At 37.9% G+C, this 15,702-nt stretch overlaps 3 protein-coding genes across 3 annotated transcripts in view; 1 reads left to right on the top strand and 2 right to left on the bottom strand.

Moving 5' to 3' along the window:
* ccne2 (cyclin E2) overlaps positions 1 to 14,760 on the bottom strand; it is a 75,088-nt gene extending 60,328 nt beyond the window's left edge. Inside the window, exon 1 of the mRNA XM_064338889.1 lies at positions 14,757 to 14,760. The gene's annotated coding sequence lies outside the window, so the exon portion shown is untranslated. The remainder of the gene's footprint in view (positions 1 to 14,756) is intronic.
* LOC135241927 (trace amine-associated receptor 7d) lies at positions 1,782 to 4,510 on the bottom strand. The gene has a single exon (XM_064312719.1). The coding sequence runs from the start codon at positions 4,360 to 4,362 to the stop codon at positions 3,355 to 3,357; it is 1,008 nt and encodes a 335-aa protein (XP_064168789.1). The 5' UTR covers positions 4,363 to 4,510; the 3' UTR covers positions 1,782 to 3,354.
* The window catches only part of plekhf2 (pleckstrin homology domain containing, family F (with FYVE domain) member 2), a 28,739-nt gene continuing 27,644 nt past the window's right edge, over positions 14,608 to 15,702 (top strand). The window contains exon 1 of the mRNA XM_064338905.1: positions 14,608 to 14,825. The gene's annotated coding sequence lies outside the window, so the exon portion shown is untranslated. The remainder of the gene's footprint in view (positions 14,826 to 15,702) is intronic.

Raw genomic sequence — 15,702 nt, 5'->3', positions numbered from 1 at the left:
TGTTGTGGTTTTGGGGTTATGTGCAACAATCCTGCTTTAAGCATGCAGAGAAAAGAAAACAGTGAAATTAAAAAGCAATAGCTGGACCATCTGCCCTCCTTCTTGTGGCTGCTCAGTGGCTGCTGACTGGGGTCACGACCACTAGGCTTGGAGCATGCGCATTAGGGCAAGCGCCGAAAGATTGGAGGCTCCACGGCTTGTAATCCCCAAAACAAGATTAAGTTGGGTTTATACTTTTGAAGATGAACATTTACAGCCCTTATGCTCCAGTGTAACTGTGTGTGCTCCAGTGAGTGAGTGTTTGTATGTGGATATGAGTGGTGATGGCATATCTTTAACCTGTTGTTAATGGAGCTGTTTAGTTAGTACAATGTTATAGCTTTATAAACATAGTAAGGAGTTCTGTCTGTGTACCTCAACAACAAAACAGGTCATTTTTCCCTTGCCCCTGCATGTGTGAAGGGAGAGGCAGACTTGCAAACCATTACACTGTGAAGTGCGTAGGTCAGTCGATTATTTTGAGTTTGCATTGACACTATGCTGCAGGAAATGGAGGGACTACTTTGGAATTTGGAAGCCTTTTTTCTGCAGTTAGACTGAAAAGTGTGTTTGTCATTACTGGAGTGGAATTCTTTTATAATGTCACTATGACATTTCAAAACCAATCTATTTCTTTGACATTATCCGAGCAGCAGACTTTTTGTTTGTTTGTTTGTTTTCCGTTTCACTGAGATGATACCAGTAAACCGAAGAGTGTAAACTGTTGACTGTAAATTTTTAGATATCTTGACAAATACTTCTCAAGAGTCATACCAATCTCTTCAAAGATTGTGTGTGACGCTTTGTCTTTGTATGACACCAAATTAAGAATTTTTTAAAACTTGTTTTATTGCATAATACTGTTTTTGTTTTTATTTTTCAGATAAAAACCTTAAGTGTCAAAAGTATTTGCAACCCTTGATGATGGTTTCAAATAAAATTCTCTGCAATAAAATTCTATTTGTTGAACAATGTATTCTCTCTGATGGGTGAATCACCGTGTATGCAGAGGGTTGGATTTCTACTGAATTTCCATGAAATGAGTACATTTTAACCAAAACATGTCACAATACCTGTGACATGTTTTGTAATAATACATGTCAGAATGACCTTTTCTGTGTATTTTACTCCTGAAATTATTCACTATTATAAGCTAACATTTTATATTTAAATTGGGCAGAATTACTTCCCATGAATGGTTTCTAGAAAATTACCAGAAATGTTCCTACCCTTTGTAAGCCGAGGTATGGGTACACAACTGGTTAAGCATACCAATAAGCACTGTTAGGGCAATAATCAGTAATAATCCAGTTTCAAACATCTGGAATACTGGAAGAGTTGCAGGACTTTCCAGGACAAGGATGTCCCCATGCACAGTGAAGAAGACCATGAGGGAGGCAAAGAAAAACCTGAGAACTGAAGAGTTTACTTTCATCTTGGGGTTTCCATCTCCATACCAATAGGCTCTCTGGAAGGGTTGCATAAAGAAAGCCCTTATGGAAAGCGACCAAGAATTTCAAGCATCTGGACTTTGCCGGACGTCATGGGAACTATGTACACCAAAATTGTTCTGTGATCCCATCGTGATTTTATGTAATCTTTTCAACAATTTTAATATAATATTTGTCAATATTTAGTCAATATTTCAATTACATAATTTATTCAAATAATTTTGTCACTCTTTAAAAAATCAAAATAAAATGTAAATGAATGGAATAATAAAAGCACAAACACTCAAAACATTCTTTACAACCATTTTTTAAATATTTATTATTATGTACATACACATTAGAAACCATTTAGAGCACACTTGAAATCTGTTCAGATCCTACGAACAATCTGACATACTAAAACTTTGCGAATGCATTTACAAACGATTTATGATCAACTTCAAATGAGGCCCATTGTTATAACGTCTCCTACTCGAATCCAAAGTTAGTTATCCCTGTGAATAAGCAAAAGAAATACGTGAAGCAATGGTCTCATCCTCTTGTTTTTCTGACAGAAATGTGCACCCCTCACCTCCAAATAAAGTACTTTTTATTCAAAGAAAACGCACATTTAAAACCAAGTAGGCATGGACGATTAAGAACATTATAAAATGTAACTGGGGAATAACTGAGTGCAATCATGCACCGCGGGGAATCTTCAGAGAACCTCCAGTGTTCAGTTTTAAACGAGTGCCGACCTTGAACGACAAATTGGTCCGGAGCAATCTACCTGCTCCAACAAAGACCACTTGGCTGCAGAAACCATCAGGTAACTTTCCGTGCGGAAATCGCAATCGTTGCATCAATACGGGGAAAACGAACTCGTTTGTCGATTTTTTATTTTATTTTTATTTTTTAATAAACATTTTCGCAATTGCAATGCTGCTTTTCTAATTTACCGCCTGTAGTGCGGCAGGTGTGACTGCTTTTATATTGGACAAACAAACTCAGAGATCGAGTCGTTGAACACAAATATGCGACCCTGATTTGCTTAAAGTAGTGACTATTGGAGCAGTAACTTGCTCCACAAGAGGCGGACACAAGACGTTTGTTACAACGCGAAGTGTATTGAATTTACCGACTAAAAGCAACTACTTTACCGAGGATTTTTCTTGAACATGTTTTTGTGAACATCTCATACCTTTTTTCTCTGTCTCTCGTGTCACTCCCATTTTTATTCAGTTATTCTATTAGTCTGTTTGCAAATGTGAAGGATACTTTATGGTAATGAACATACAACACTGTGCTCCGTATGATTCTGGACCCCTAATGAAGGCCATGCGAGGACGCAACGCGTAGATACAGTACGTTTCTTGCCATGTTTCAATAAAGGCTTGTAACTTCACCATCAAAGGTGCCTTGGATCCCTACCTGTTTGCCACTTGTATTTTTCATAATTTTGACTGGCAAACTAAACCCTTCTAGGCTAGCATGTTGTTTAGCCAACTGAAGTATGCGTCATCCAACTAAAAAGAATGGCACTGTTTGTCTAATACTGTTACACTTTATCTGCTCAGTAATAACAACGCCTCGTTTTAGTTGTTCATGCAACCATGACCTTCTATTTTCTTTTCTGTTTCTTTTCTTGTTTATCATTGTTATTATTATTATTATTATTATTATTATTATTATATTGCTGCTGCTATTACTACTACTACTACTACTAATAATAATAATAATAGTCCCCTTCCTATTCATAAACTGCTGCTAAGAGTGCAAGGCAACACGTGAGAAGTATTTTCTCAATATGCAATTCATGCAGTCTTTATACATTTTTATCTTTTGTAATATTTGGTCCATGCAACACCTGTCCTTGTTTAGCCTGCTACGTGTTTGATGAATTCCTCATGTGTGAAGGTACTAGCAACTGCTGGGCGCGATTTCTAAACTTCTGATCTCGTACACTGTATATTATTACATTCCAGCAGCTGTTTGTAGCCAATATCCAGAAGGCGAAAAAAGAAAAATTGCACCATTCATTCCCGACGACGTTTCCGACAACAAAGACCGCAATAGGAGTGAACGAAGCGGTGAACGCCAATGTCAGAGTTCCTATAGTCTTAGCAGCTTTGACATCGGAGAACGTGGGAGTGTTGACGCTCTTACAGTCCGCTTCGGCTAAATGCTTCCTCCTTTTAGAATGTTGGCGGATGGAGGAGAGTGACAGAATGTTAATGATCACAGTGGCCCCAAGGAGAGTAAAATCGAAAGCAGGGAACAATAAAAGAATATTCCATGCTTGAGTCGAATGTTCGCCAGACCTTATCGCATAGTTGCACATTCTGCTGCATGGGTTGTACTCCAGGACAATGTCATTACTGTAGAGGATAGGAGACACTGCCAAAAAGAAACTTCCCACCCAAGATAGAACGATGAAGATGCTTGTCCTTTTCCTTGTGATCACAGACTCTTTGTGCAGCGGTTTCAAAACTGCGATGCTGCGTTCAATGGTGAGGAGGAATATAGTTGTGATAGAGACCAGGGTGCAGCCAGCAAACGTAGGACCAATAAAATTGCAAGGGTGAAATGTAGTGGTCAGCGAATTATTCGTTGTCCATTCTGGCGTGTAATCAGGAATCATAAAAGACACTTCAGCGTAAACGGAGAAGGGCACAACAAAGATTCCCACAGCCAGGTCAGCTACTGCCAACGACGCTTTTAGATAGCCCTGTGGGGTGTGGAAGTGTTTTGTGCCAAGGATAACGGTGAGCGTCACCGAGTTTCCGAACAAGATAGCGAGTATCAGCAGGATCATGAAAACTATCATCAGGACTTTGTTGATGAGAGTACAGCAGCACACCATACAGTTTGTCTGTTCTGACTCTTCCAGCATCCTTGGACAACAGCTTGGGGTGAATCAACCTATTTGTCAAAATACACAGTCAACTTTAGGATGTTGAATAAAGCATTAATATCGGACACCCCATGCCCCAGGCTAACGCACGGAGTTCTTGCCAGCGTCTACGAGTTCGGTCCTCTTTTTTGTTCTGTAAGAAAAAAACCGAACACGTTTTGAAGCAGGAAAAAATAGTTTAAGCTACAGATTCAAATAAAATGTATTACCTGTTTATTACTATATCATTCCACGGTCTCCTCTACATTAGGCACGACCTCTATAACCTACAGGCAACGACTCATTTAATAGTGATCCATCATTGTGACTGATATACAGTGAAGTATTACGATTTACCGTGTACTATACTGAACATGATTATTATTATTATTATTATTATTATTATTATTATTATTATTATTATTATTATTATTATTATCCGAAGGTTTAACTTACCTGATCCCTTTGCAAACGACATCAAAATAACAAGCGCACAAAACCACAGAACCCCGCTGTTGCTGCGCGCTCTGGAGGCGTCCCTTCTCTAGCGCAATCTGAAGAGTCCACTGCATGTATTTAAAAATGCGAATGTAAACTGTTTTACGTTCGGTCTGTAAAAGCTCAAAATATCGCCACAAATCTTTGTGTGCACTTCCACAGAGGCCAGTTTGTTCATTACTCCGAAAGCGCACAGGTTCGCGTCAGGGCGGACTGCGTACTACTGCAGTTGGTTGCGTTAAAGACGCTGATTCTTGGACTGAAAGAGAATTACCAAGGGGTTACGTCCTCTCAATGCACCATTGCAGTCATGGGTTCTTTTGGGAATTCTGTTGTGTGTCATGCATTATTGTTTAGATTTGTTTATTGGCAGCAATATGCATACGTCATAAATATTTAGTAAACCTCACATTCTCTATTCAAAGGCTGGACTACGCCCCGCACTTCAGTGTGTGCTGTGAATCCATTAATTTGACGTCTCAGAATTCAGACTATGCAAATGGTACGTTTGAATGTTTTATATAACAACATTCGAAGACGGAGGCAACTTATGGAAAATGAAAAACAACATGCAAAATACCACAACAAATAGTAAATTGATTTTAAGTAAACCGAACAAGCCTACTCAAACTGTGGGCTACGTCACTGATCGGCCAGAGGAATGGGACATTTGACCTCACACCTCATTTAGCCGTTTGAATCCAAACAATCTGATCTGTCAATGCTTAGTATTTTTTACTGGAATATTAAAGTAGGCATTGACAGTGACAACTGCAATCTTACAGTAGTGGAAGCCTACTTTATATGGGACTCAGCTGGTCTTCACTTGTTTCATTTTTTCAGTGCCATGAGTCACAGTCGAATGAAAAACAAATTCTATGTTGTCGTCATAGTCCCCCAAATGTCAATTTCTTTCCTGCTTTCTGCAGACTGGGCCTCTAGTAACTGAATTTCCCACTCCTGTCTAGCATGAAGGGACTTTACATTCAATTAGGACATGGCATTACACACCTAACAGTTATTCCTTGCAGCTCTTTAGGTTCTTGTTTGTAAATCAATTTTATATGCAATATAAATATGGGCCTTTTGCTGTCGGCTCCAAATCAGATGTGTTATTTGGTAAATAATGGCAATGTGCTTGATTGGAGTATGAATGGTAAGAATAAAGAATTTCAGGTAATGACTCCATAAAGTATCCAGATACAGCCTTATGCTTGAAATTGAATCAATCATTCCTTCAACAGAATCATTTTGTTCAATGGATATCAATAGTTATTACCTTAAGCTTTTTAGACAAGTTAAAATAAAAATAATTTCTGAAGGAAGGATTTAAAAAACTATAAACCGACTCTCTAAGTATCAATACTTAGGGGTAAATGTCACATATAACCGCTGAATTACCTTGAAAAGGCAACTAAAATTTGTATTTAGTTATAAATATATTATGAATAAGATTAATCGCTAAATGCATTCAATGAAGTCAATGTTAAACAGATGAACAAACCAGTGAATTTGAACACAATTCTCTTGAACAGACCTGTTGCATGTATAAATGTGAACACCAGGGGTCAGTAGATTGTCGCGACAATTCCAGTTAGAACCAGAAAAAAATAAATATTCATTGAAATAAATTTAAATATACAATCTAAAATATATAAGTTAGAGTTGAAACTAAACAACATTTTAATTGGTTTATTAGTAGAAATGCTACATAGGCCTTCTATTCTCTCATTTTGTCTTTCTCCCTTTCTCTCTCCCTTCTCTGTTTCTGTGTGTGTGTGTGTATGTGTGTGTGTATGCGTGTGTGTGTGTAAGCCTGTGTGCGTGTGGATCAGGCCTACGAAGTGTGTGTGCCTGCACACGTGTGTTTATGCGTTTATGTGCGACTGATGGGACATTAACCACAATATTGTGCACAAAGGCCCCCTCACACACTGGCATTATACACATATGAAACATGCCTATATTGGGGTTGGTTGGCACAACAACAAAATAATAATACCAACCAACCCTGGTTTCAACTCTATTTTATATTTATTATACATTTTATATTTTATTTATTATATTTTATTCCATTGAATAGTTATGTTTTCTGTTTCTTATTTGAATTAAATGTTGAAAATTATTTCTATTGGTTGCTTCATTCTTTATACCTATCTATGGAATTTTAACATTGTACGAACCAACTCCAAAATCAGTGATTCCAATCTCAACTAACTGGAAGTAATACATTTCCAATATTTCTGTCTTATACAGTTTTATGATATGTTTAGTGCGGAGATTTTGATTTTAAACATACCATAAAACTCTGCTAGATAGAAATATTGGAAATGGATGAGTAGTTTATGTCTTTTTGGTGTTAGCCTGAAAGTCCATTATTAAAGCATCCAGACTGAAAAAACGATAATACCACCGGTGACACCTCTTGTGTGTTTCATTCAGAGTTTAAGCTTATGCCATCAGGGAGAGAGTATGTACCACTGTAGACACATAAGATTCAAGCACTTTTTATCCCAGAATCGATTCGAATGTTGAATGTGAGGTCCAATAATGCGATTTTAATTTCACAGTGAGGGGGTTTAATTGGGAAGATGTAATATATGTTTTGTGTAGACGTATCTGACTTACATCTTTGTGACTATGTGAAACTGTGCCACTTTTAACTGCAAGACAAATTCCTGTGTAATCAGATAGTTAAGTATTATTGTGTCACATTGTATTTTGAATAATGTCTCATTACTGGCCAATATGTGCCGCGACTCAATTAATCACAACATTTATTATTAATTCCTGGCTGATGACCTTATGAAATTTACCACGGGCACTGTAAACACATTCACTTGGCTGTTTAAAATTAACAGCAATATGTGAATAATATAGACAACATTCCAACAAAAATGCCATTAGTACCTACGTACATGCCATTAGTGTGGGTTGTATTAACGTCCATAAACACAGTACAATAATGAAAAAGCAGCTCCTAAAACATAGGCTAACATTCACATTAATAATTGAGCCAAGACTCAATTGTGTTAAACCAACAGAAGAGGCACAGCGTGTGAATAGCAACACTGCAAGGCAAAGTAGGCCTAAGAAACATGTTTGAAATCAATGGCATATGATAGCACTAACAACTAGAAGAAATTATAAGCGAATTGTGAAATATGAACTCCTTACAGACATGCCTATAAAAGCGTATGGGAGAGTTATTTACATTCAAAGGATCATGCTGTGCTAGCACTGTTGGAAGTCCTTGTGAACAGAATGATACACCGTGAGCACATTTTTAAGGACCAGGCAGGTTTCCTTACACATGAAGATGAATGTTTCATGAGTCGACACTGTTTACCCAGAGCCATCCTGTCACAGTTTGCCAAGCAACATATTTAGTTTTGCTGAATACAATACTGCTGATGGGACCAAACAATAGTCGTGCTCTTGCCTAGACCTCTGTCAACAGCACTAGCTGGCATTCAGAGAATTTTTTTGCTTTTTTGCTTTTCTGCCATTATGCTTCCTTATGTTTTTCTACAATTACAGTTGCGCTATTTAGCAGTGTTTCACTGCCATTTCCAAGCGATTTAAATAATGAAATAAGATGTATGATGCCACTATATCCTGATAATTGAGGGTGTTTACTGGGTGGAATCGTAGAGCTCATTCACAAGCAGACACTTTTAGGGATATTTGTGATTTATAAATGAAATGTATGATTTACGAAACGTTTTTCATTTGTACACACATTTTATGTCACACATAATCATGTGTACCAACAATTTTTCCAAGTGGTTCTGTGATCAAATTTAGAATGAAATCCACACAAATTGAAGCAAAAGTCAGGATGCATTGGTAATCCATTTGGATGCTATTTTTTGGACAGAAGTCGTTTCCTCATTTCTGGTAAAAAAAAATAAAATAAAATAAAAACACCCAACAACAGTGGCAATTCCCCAGAAATTCCCTGTTAATGTTGCCTTTAACATTGTCCATTTGTATTTTTCATTCATACACTTTGGTCAAAGCACAAATGTGCATGCACACATAATGTGTTACCATGGGATTTAAACATAGGTAATTCTCCAATTAAAAGGGCTAATTTTGCCTTGTTCTACAAATGGGCCTATAGTTTTTCCTAGAATCAAGATTCAAGGTTAAGGTTATCTTTATTGTCCCACTAGGGGAAATATGTTTTGCAGCCAGGGTTCACATGAAGACAGAATACAAAAGGACAACATCACGACAACATCAACACAATAAAATCACTGAGCTAGTGCAGGGAAATGGAAATGTGTGCAAATGTGCAAGTTTGCAAGTGTGCAAATGTGCAAATGTGCAAATGTGCAAATGTACAGGGGTAGTGCAAGTAATGCAGCCAAAGTGCTATTTGCCATTAAGCATATCAATAGCACTTGGGATGAAGGAGACATGGAATCTTTTAGACCTCCAAACGGGTGCCCTGAAACGACGGCCTGAGGGCAGAAGCTCAAACTCCCTCTGGAGTGGATGGTCCTGGCAGACCAATATAGCATTAGTCCTCCTAAGGACCTGCCTGTCATAAATGTCCAAAAGCCTGGCCTGACTCCCCCCTGAGATCCTACTGGCCACCTTAACAAGACCTCCACGTCTGTTCCTATTGGACAGATTTAGGTTTCCAAACCAAGCAGTAATACAAAAGGTTAAAACAGATTCAATACACCTTCTGTAAAAGGTCATCATCTCAGTAGAAATGTTAAAAGAAAACAGTCTTTGCTAGACCTTTTTAGAGGTAGCCTCAACATGGAATTCAAAACACAGTTCGTTATCAAGAACAATACCCAAATATTTATAGCTATCCACTAAGTCAATGTCAACACCTTTTAAAACAGTTGGCAGTGGGCTTGGTGGTGACTTTCTGAAATCAATGTTCATGTCTTTTGTTTTTAACACATTAAGATGGAGGAAAGACTCGTCACACCAAGCCACAAAGTTATCCACCACTGGCCCATGATCCTGTTCATCCCCTTCAAGAAGGCTAACTTCTTGTTTCACAAATGTAGCATTGTATTTTTTCAATGTGAATTGCTGATGTGTATAGATAAAGGAGCAAGAATGTGTCACTAAACCTGTTTTTTCCATGCAGGTTAGAGCAATGTTCAGAGAATATACTGTATCAGACTGCTTTTCCTGTGATACCATAAAATGTTCAATGTTTAATGAAGTCTGATATCTAACAATCTGTTCATCCAGTGTAAAATAAAAACATTTTTGTAGTGTTCTTCTTGGAGGAAGATGTTTGAAAAATGTGGATGCCATTTATTTTCAATAACTAACACTTCCCGAACATTCCTGGGTCTGTGGAACATACGAAATATCTTTCCTGGTCCCATGCTGTGCTGTGATATTTCAAACAAGTTTAGAAATTCTCAGGTAATGTCAGGATAATTCCCAAAATGAACTATACTCAGGAAGGCTCCTAAAAGAAAATCACATTGTTCTAAAACATGTATATATCTCAGTATGTATTACTATATAACTGACCTTTTTGAAAATGTAGTTTTAGATTTTTTTGGGTGCCCCCCCCCCCTCCCCTTTTCCAAAATTTAAATACAAGATCATACATACAGTGAGTTCCATATTTTTTGGGATAAAGACACATTTCTTCTTGATTTGACTCTGCACAATTTCAGCTTTGCAATAAAACAATGCAAATGTGGTTTAAGAGTAGATTATGAGTTTTAATTAAAGGGTATTTTAATACATTTTGGTTTCACCAATGGCAGCAGTTTTTATACATAGCCCCATGTTGGAGACAAATTGGCTGCACACATGCTTCTGATTAGTCAGGTGTGTCTGATTAGTCAGGTGTGCTCAATTGGTTCTTTTGTGCGAGTATAATAGCGCTTTCAGTATCTAGTCTTGATTCTAGGCTTTTGATTGCCTTTGTTAGCATAAGGACCAGAGCTGTGTCAATGAAAGTCAAGGAAGCTATTATGAGGCTGAGAAATATGAGGGGGAAAAAAACAGTCAGAGACATAGGCCAGAACTGAGGCTTACCAAAATCAATCATGCTGAACATCAGTAAGAAGAAAGAAAGCTCTGGTGAGCTCAGTAATCACAAAGGGCCTGATAGGCTAAGGGAAAAACTCATTTTATGACTGAAGAATTCTCACCATAATAAAGAAACACCTGTCTGACAGGTCAGAAACACTCATCAGGAGGCAGGCACGAATGTGTTAGTGACTGCTATCTGCAGAAGACTTAACAAACAGAACTACAGAGGCTACACTGCAAGATGCAAACCACTAGTTAGCTGCAAAAACAGGATAACTAGGTTACAGTATTGCTAAGAAGTACCGAAAAGTGCCTGCAGAGTTCTAGAAAAAGGTCTTGGACAGATGAGACTAAGATTCACTTGCATCAGAGTGATGACAAGAGCAAAGTATGGAGGCCAAAAGGAACTGGCCAAGATCCAAAACATTTTCCCTCATCTGTGAAACACGGTAGCAGAGATGTTACTGTTTGGTTACGTATGACTGCTACTTGTACTGGCTCACTTAGTAAACAGTAACTTGGCTGTCCTTTCATTGGCACAACTCTGGTCCTCGTGTTGCCAAACACCAATAACAGACTCCAAAGGCAATAAAAAGCTTAGAATCAAGATTAGAATCAATTTAACACACCTGCCTAATCAGAAACACCAGGGAAGTAATTTGTCCCAAATATTATCGTGCCCTGAATCGGGGTGGGAGTGGGGGGCTATGTATGAAAAGTGCAGTAATTTCTATATTGTGAAAAAAGTTCTTTTTTTTTTCTTTTTTTTTTAAGCAGTGTATCTAAGTACATCTAAAATTGTGGAGAACAGAGCCAAATCAATTTGTAAAAATCTTTGTTCCAAACGTTATGAAGCTATCTGTATAATATCAAAACTACCTTGTCATCAGCCAGTTGTACAAAATGCATTTTTATTTTTTGCTGAGAGCACCCTATCATGGCAGTGCAGTGAAATAAGCTGATTGTCAGACACAAAAGCAAACCTACGCATGGTAGGGTAATAATTATAAGACAAAAAAACTCCCTGTGTATGGTATGGTATACAATTGGTATGCTTCAAAATGCCTATGACCGAGAACAAGGTCTTTTTAAAGATACCCTTGTATCAAGTGCAGTATTTTTTAATTTTTGAAAATCTGAGAGTATGGCATTCTTATTCACATTCAGAAAGATAATAAATACTTGTTCACATTATACAGGTATACCCTTTCAAAGTATGTTTCCGAAGCTTGCTCTCAGTGAAGACAAAAAAAAAAACAACAACAAAAAAAAACATTTGAAGCCAACCAATCAAATCATCTTTCTCCCAGATTATGCCCTATGTTTAAAACACCAACTACCTAAAATCAAAACTATTTTTTAAAAATGTATCCTGTAATGTAATCAAATGTAGCAACAATAAGTGGATGTGAGATTTAGGTTTGACTATAGACATTTTAATTTTGTATTTCACTGCAACCAGAATACTAATCATTCTGCTCTAAAAGTAGGCTGATTGAAAGATTTCATGGACTGACTAGATGTCTGGATGGCCCAAAAATGCCCATGGTCTGCCATGTAAATTAATCAAAAATAGACATATAGCACCACCCAGATCAACAGATGAAATTCAATTTAGTTGCCAGCAAGCACCCAGTAACCCAACCAGAGAGGATAAATGCGTGACTCTGCATTCAAGCCAATGTAGGTTGAGTTTTTGGTATTTACAATTTACAAAATGAAGGGATGCAACCTTGCACTATTTTAAAAAATCAACTGAAGATATCAGTCAATCACAAATGTGAGTGTTTGCTGTTCACAATGAAAGCAGACCTCTTTTACGGGATATCATGAAATTAAGTGTTACCATTAAATGAAAAAAGAGCTCATCACAAAGGCATGATTTGTAAAAGCACATTTTGAAACAACCTGTTTTTAATGAAATAATGAAATTAAATGTAACACCGTTGTGAAAATGACTATGATAAAAGAATATGTTAAAAATAATTAGTAGAATATTATTTTGTTATGGGATTATTTCACAATTTATTTACTTGTATACAGTATATTGTTTTACATTTGTCATAAATGGGGTGGCACGGTGGTGCAGTGGATAGCCTCGTTTCCACCTGGGTTTGAATCTCAGCCGGGGCCTTTCTGTGTGGAGTTTGCATGTTCTACCTGTGTAATTGTAAAATGGTAATGGACTGCATTTATATAGCGCGTTTTTCCAAAGTGCTTTACAATTGATGCCTCTCACTTGCCAGAGCAGTTAGGGATTAGGTGTCTTGTTCAAGGACACTTCGACACGCCCAGGGCGGGGTTTGAACCAGCAACCCTCCGACTGCCCGACAATCGGTCTTACCTCCTGAGCTGTGTCGCCCGTGTCCGTGTGGGTTTCCTCTGGGTACTCCGGTTTCCTCCCACAGTCCAAAGACATGCAGGTTAGGCTAACTGGAGACTGTAAACTGCCCGTACAGTATGAGTGTGTGAGTGAATGGTATGTGTGCCCAGTGATGGATTGATGACCTGTCCTGGGTGTATTTCTGCCTGTTGCCAAATGCATGCTGGGCCAAGAATAAGAGGGTTAGACAATGGATGGGTTATCATGGAGGCATATTTATTTCATTTTGACAAAAATAAGTAAATAAAATGAGCTTGCATGTGACTTTCCCTTCCCTAGAACTGTCATTACAGCTGTTTTTTTGAAGACCCTCAAGCATGAGCAACAATTGACTGCAACCTGTGTGTCTTTAACAAAGATTTAGAGCAAAATAAATTAATATACTGCCTAAACTGCTTCAGAATGTTTATCATGTTGTTGTCTCTGGAAAAACTGTGTTGGTTCTGTAGTGCCCTGGGGAGTTTATTCCTTTAAGATAGTGGTTATTGGTCCTCAAGAATAACCAGTCCCAGCCATTTTCTGCTGTTGTGTGGTTTTAGAGGTTGTGAAAGAATGGCAATTAGTCCTCAAGGATCACTAGTCCTGGCTTGTTGGTGACTGTTGGATTTATGCGTAGAGGCCTTCTGTTCATGTTGTTCGTTTGCATTTGTGTTTATGCCAAGCATGCACATAATGTCATTCTTATTCAGTCATTTTCACCCTGCCACATTACAGTTTATTGGCTTCTGTCATATACTACAGTGTATTTGCACTTCTAATCATTAGAACAGAAAGGCTTTCATGGGCTTCCCTAACACACATCAGCAACTTGTACCTTGGAGGCTTCCTGATTGAGAAAAGTCGTCATTCTGGTTCTTATTCAAATTTCAGTAGTACAGGACCTCAGAATGTTTAACTGAAAGCAATGACAACAGTACTGAGGTGTTTAACCATAATACAGTGAACCTAAAAACAAACCGTAATGTTATATATGGGCTTGTTTTAAAACATTTTTAAAACTTTTTTTTTTTTTTGCAAGACTATGACATAAACAACTGTCCTATTTGACTCACTTGTCAAAATGATTTGCAGTTGTAGCAACGGGATAGTATAGCATTTGTTTGCTAACAGTAATATTTTATAGTCTAATTTGTAATTATATTAATTAATAATAATAATAATAATAATAATAATAATTACTACTTCAGCTCTTATTATAAAGCAGAAATGTTGTTTGCCATTTACAGGGAGAAGGGAAAATATTAAACGTAAACGTTGTGCAGAAGTCCCACATAAGTTTCAGTGTCCTGTTTTCATATCCGGCAAACCGGAACGTTCTAGCGCGCCCTACTCTGCGCACGCTCCCTCAGCCCTACACGTTCAGGCGAATGACGCCGAGTTATTAGACTCGCTGCTGCGCGAAGCCATATTGTTATTGCTGTTGAAGTAAAAACCGAGGGCTGGCTGGGGGAAGAAACAAGTTTGAGGGAGGGGGTGACTGCCACCAAGTTTGGAACTTCAGGAAAAAGCAGTTTCAAGTTAGTTGAAAGTTGCTGGCTGAAGTTGAAGTCCGGTAGGTGTCTTTTTACGAGCGTCGATGCATGGACAATTCTGTTCTAGCTAACGTTAGCTAGCTAACCTTCCAGTTGGCTGTTGGTCCACTGCACTTAAAAATGTAGCTCACGCTGGCTAACTCGGTGAGAGGGAACCCTGAAACCAAGTTTAAATTTTCCTTGGAAACTTTCCCTGAAATTTGAATAAGCTAGTTACGCATCTTCTCCGCTTTAAACGGTGTCAGTTTACATTAGTTTACAAATGGTGGCTGGATGGCTGACTAGTTAGACTAGCTGGATTTGAGTGATCCTTCATGTGCTGTGTGGGATCCCATTGATCTGGAATGGAGGGTTTATGCGGTTTGCCTTGTCGCTTTTTCCATAGCAAAGTGCTTGCAGCATGCTAGCTAGCTAGTTAGTTAATTTAAACTTAATTTAGTTATTATTTGTCAAAACGGCTTGATAATCTGTCGTCTAACACTCCAAAAATGCCAAAACATTACATAATTTATTTAGGAAGCTTGCAATGTGTCAGTTTCTGTTAGGCAAATGGGGTTAACGTAAGGTGTTGTTTTCCGAAATGAAAGTCGGCTAGCTGGCATGGTCATGTGAGTCGCCCTCCCTGTATCAAGCGGAGGTTGCTAAGCTTTAGCTAGCTGAAAGTTGTTGCCAGACATCAGTTTTAGACAGCTTGGTTAGTTAACGTTTATGATATAACATTACAAAAAAAGTATATCAAAATTCCGGGACTGGACGCGTATATTGCTGAAATATAAAACGAAAGCTAGTTCCAGCCGAGTTATTTACGTTAGACTAAGTTGCTGTCAAACTAAGGTGAGTTATGTTATTGATTACACAGTAGCTAGATAGCAAGTGCTAACAACTTTGTCATTTGTC

The sequence above is a fragment of the Anguilla rostrata genome, chromosome 1 (genome assembly GCF_018555375.3).
Source record: "Anguilla rostrata isolate EN2019 chromosome 1, ASM1855537v3, whole genome shotgun sequence".
Taxonomy (NCBI): domain Eukaryota; kingdom Metazoa; phylum Chordata; class Actinopteri; order Anguilliformes; family Anguillidae; genus Anguilla; species Anguilla rostrata.
Note: the sequence above shows the minus strand (reverse complement) of the source record. Positions and strands in the feature narration are given on the sequence as shown.

What these genes read in the sequence shown, in the direction of transcription:
- LOC135241927 (XM_064312719.1), bottom strand. Translation starts at nt 4,362, where the DNA reads ATGCTGGAAGAGTCAGAACAGACAAACTGTATGGTGTGCTGCTGTACT.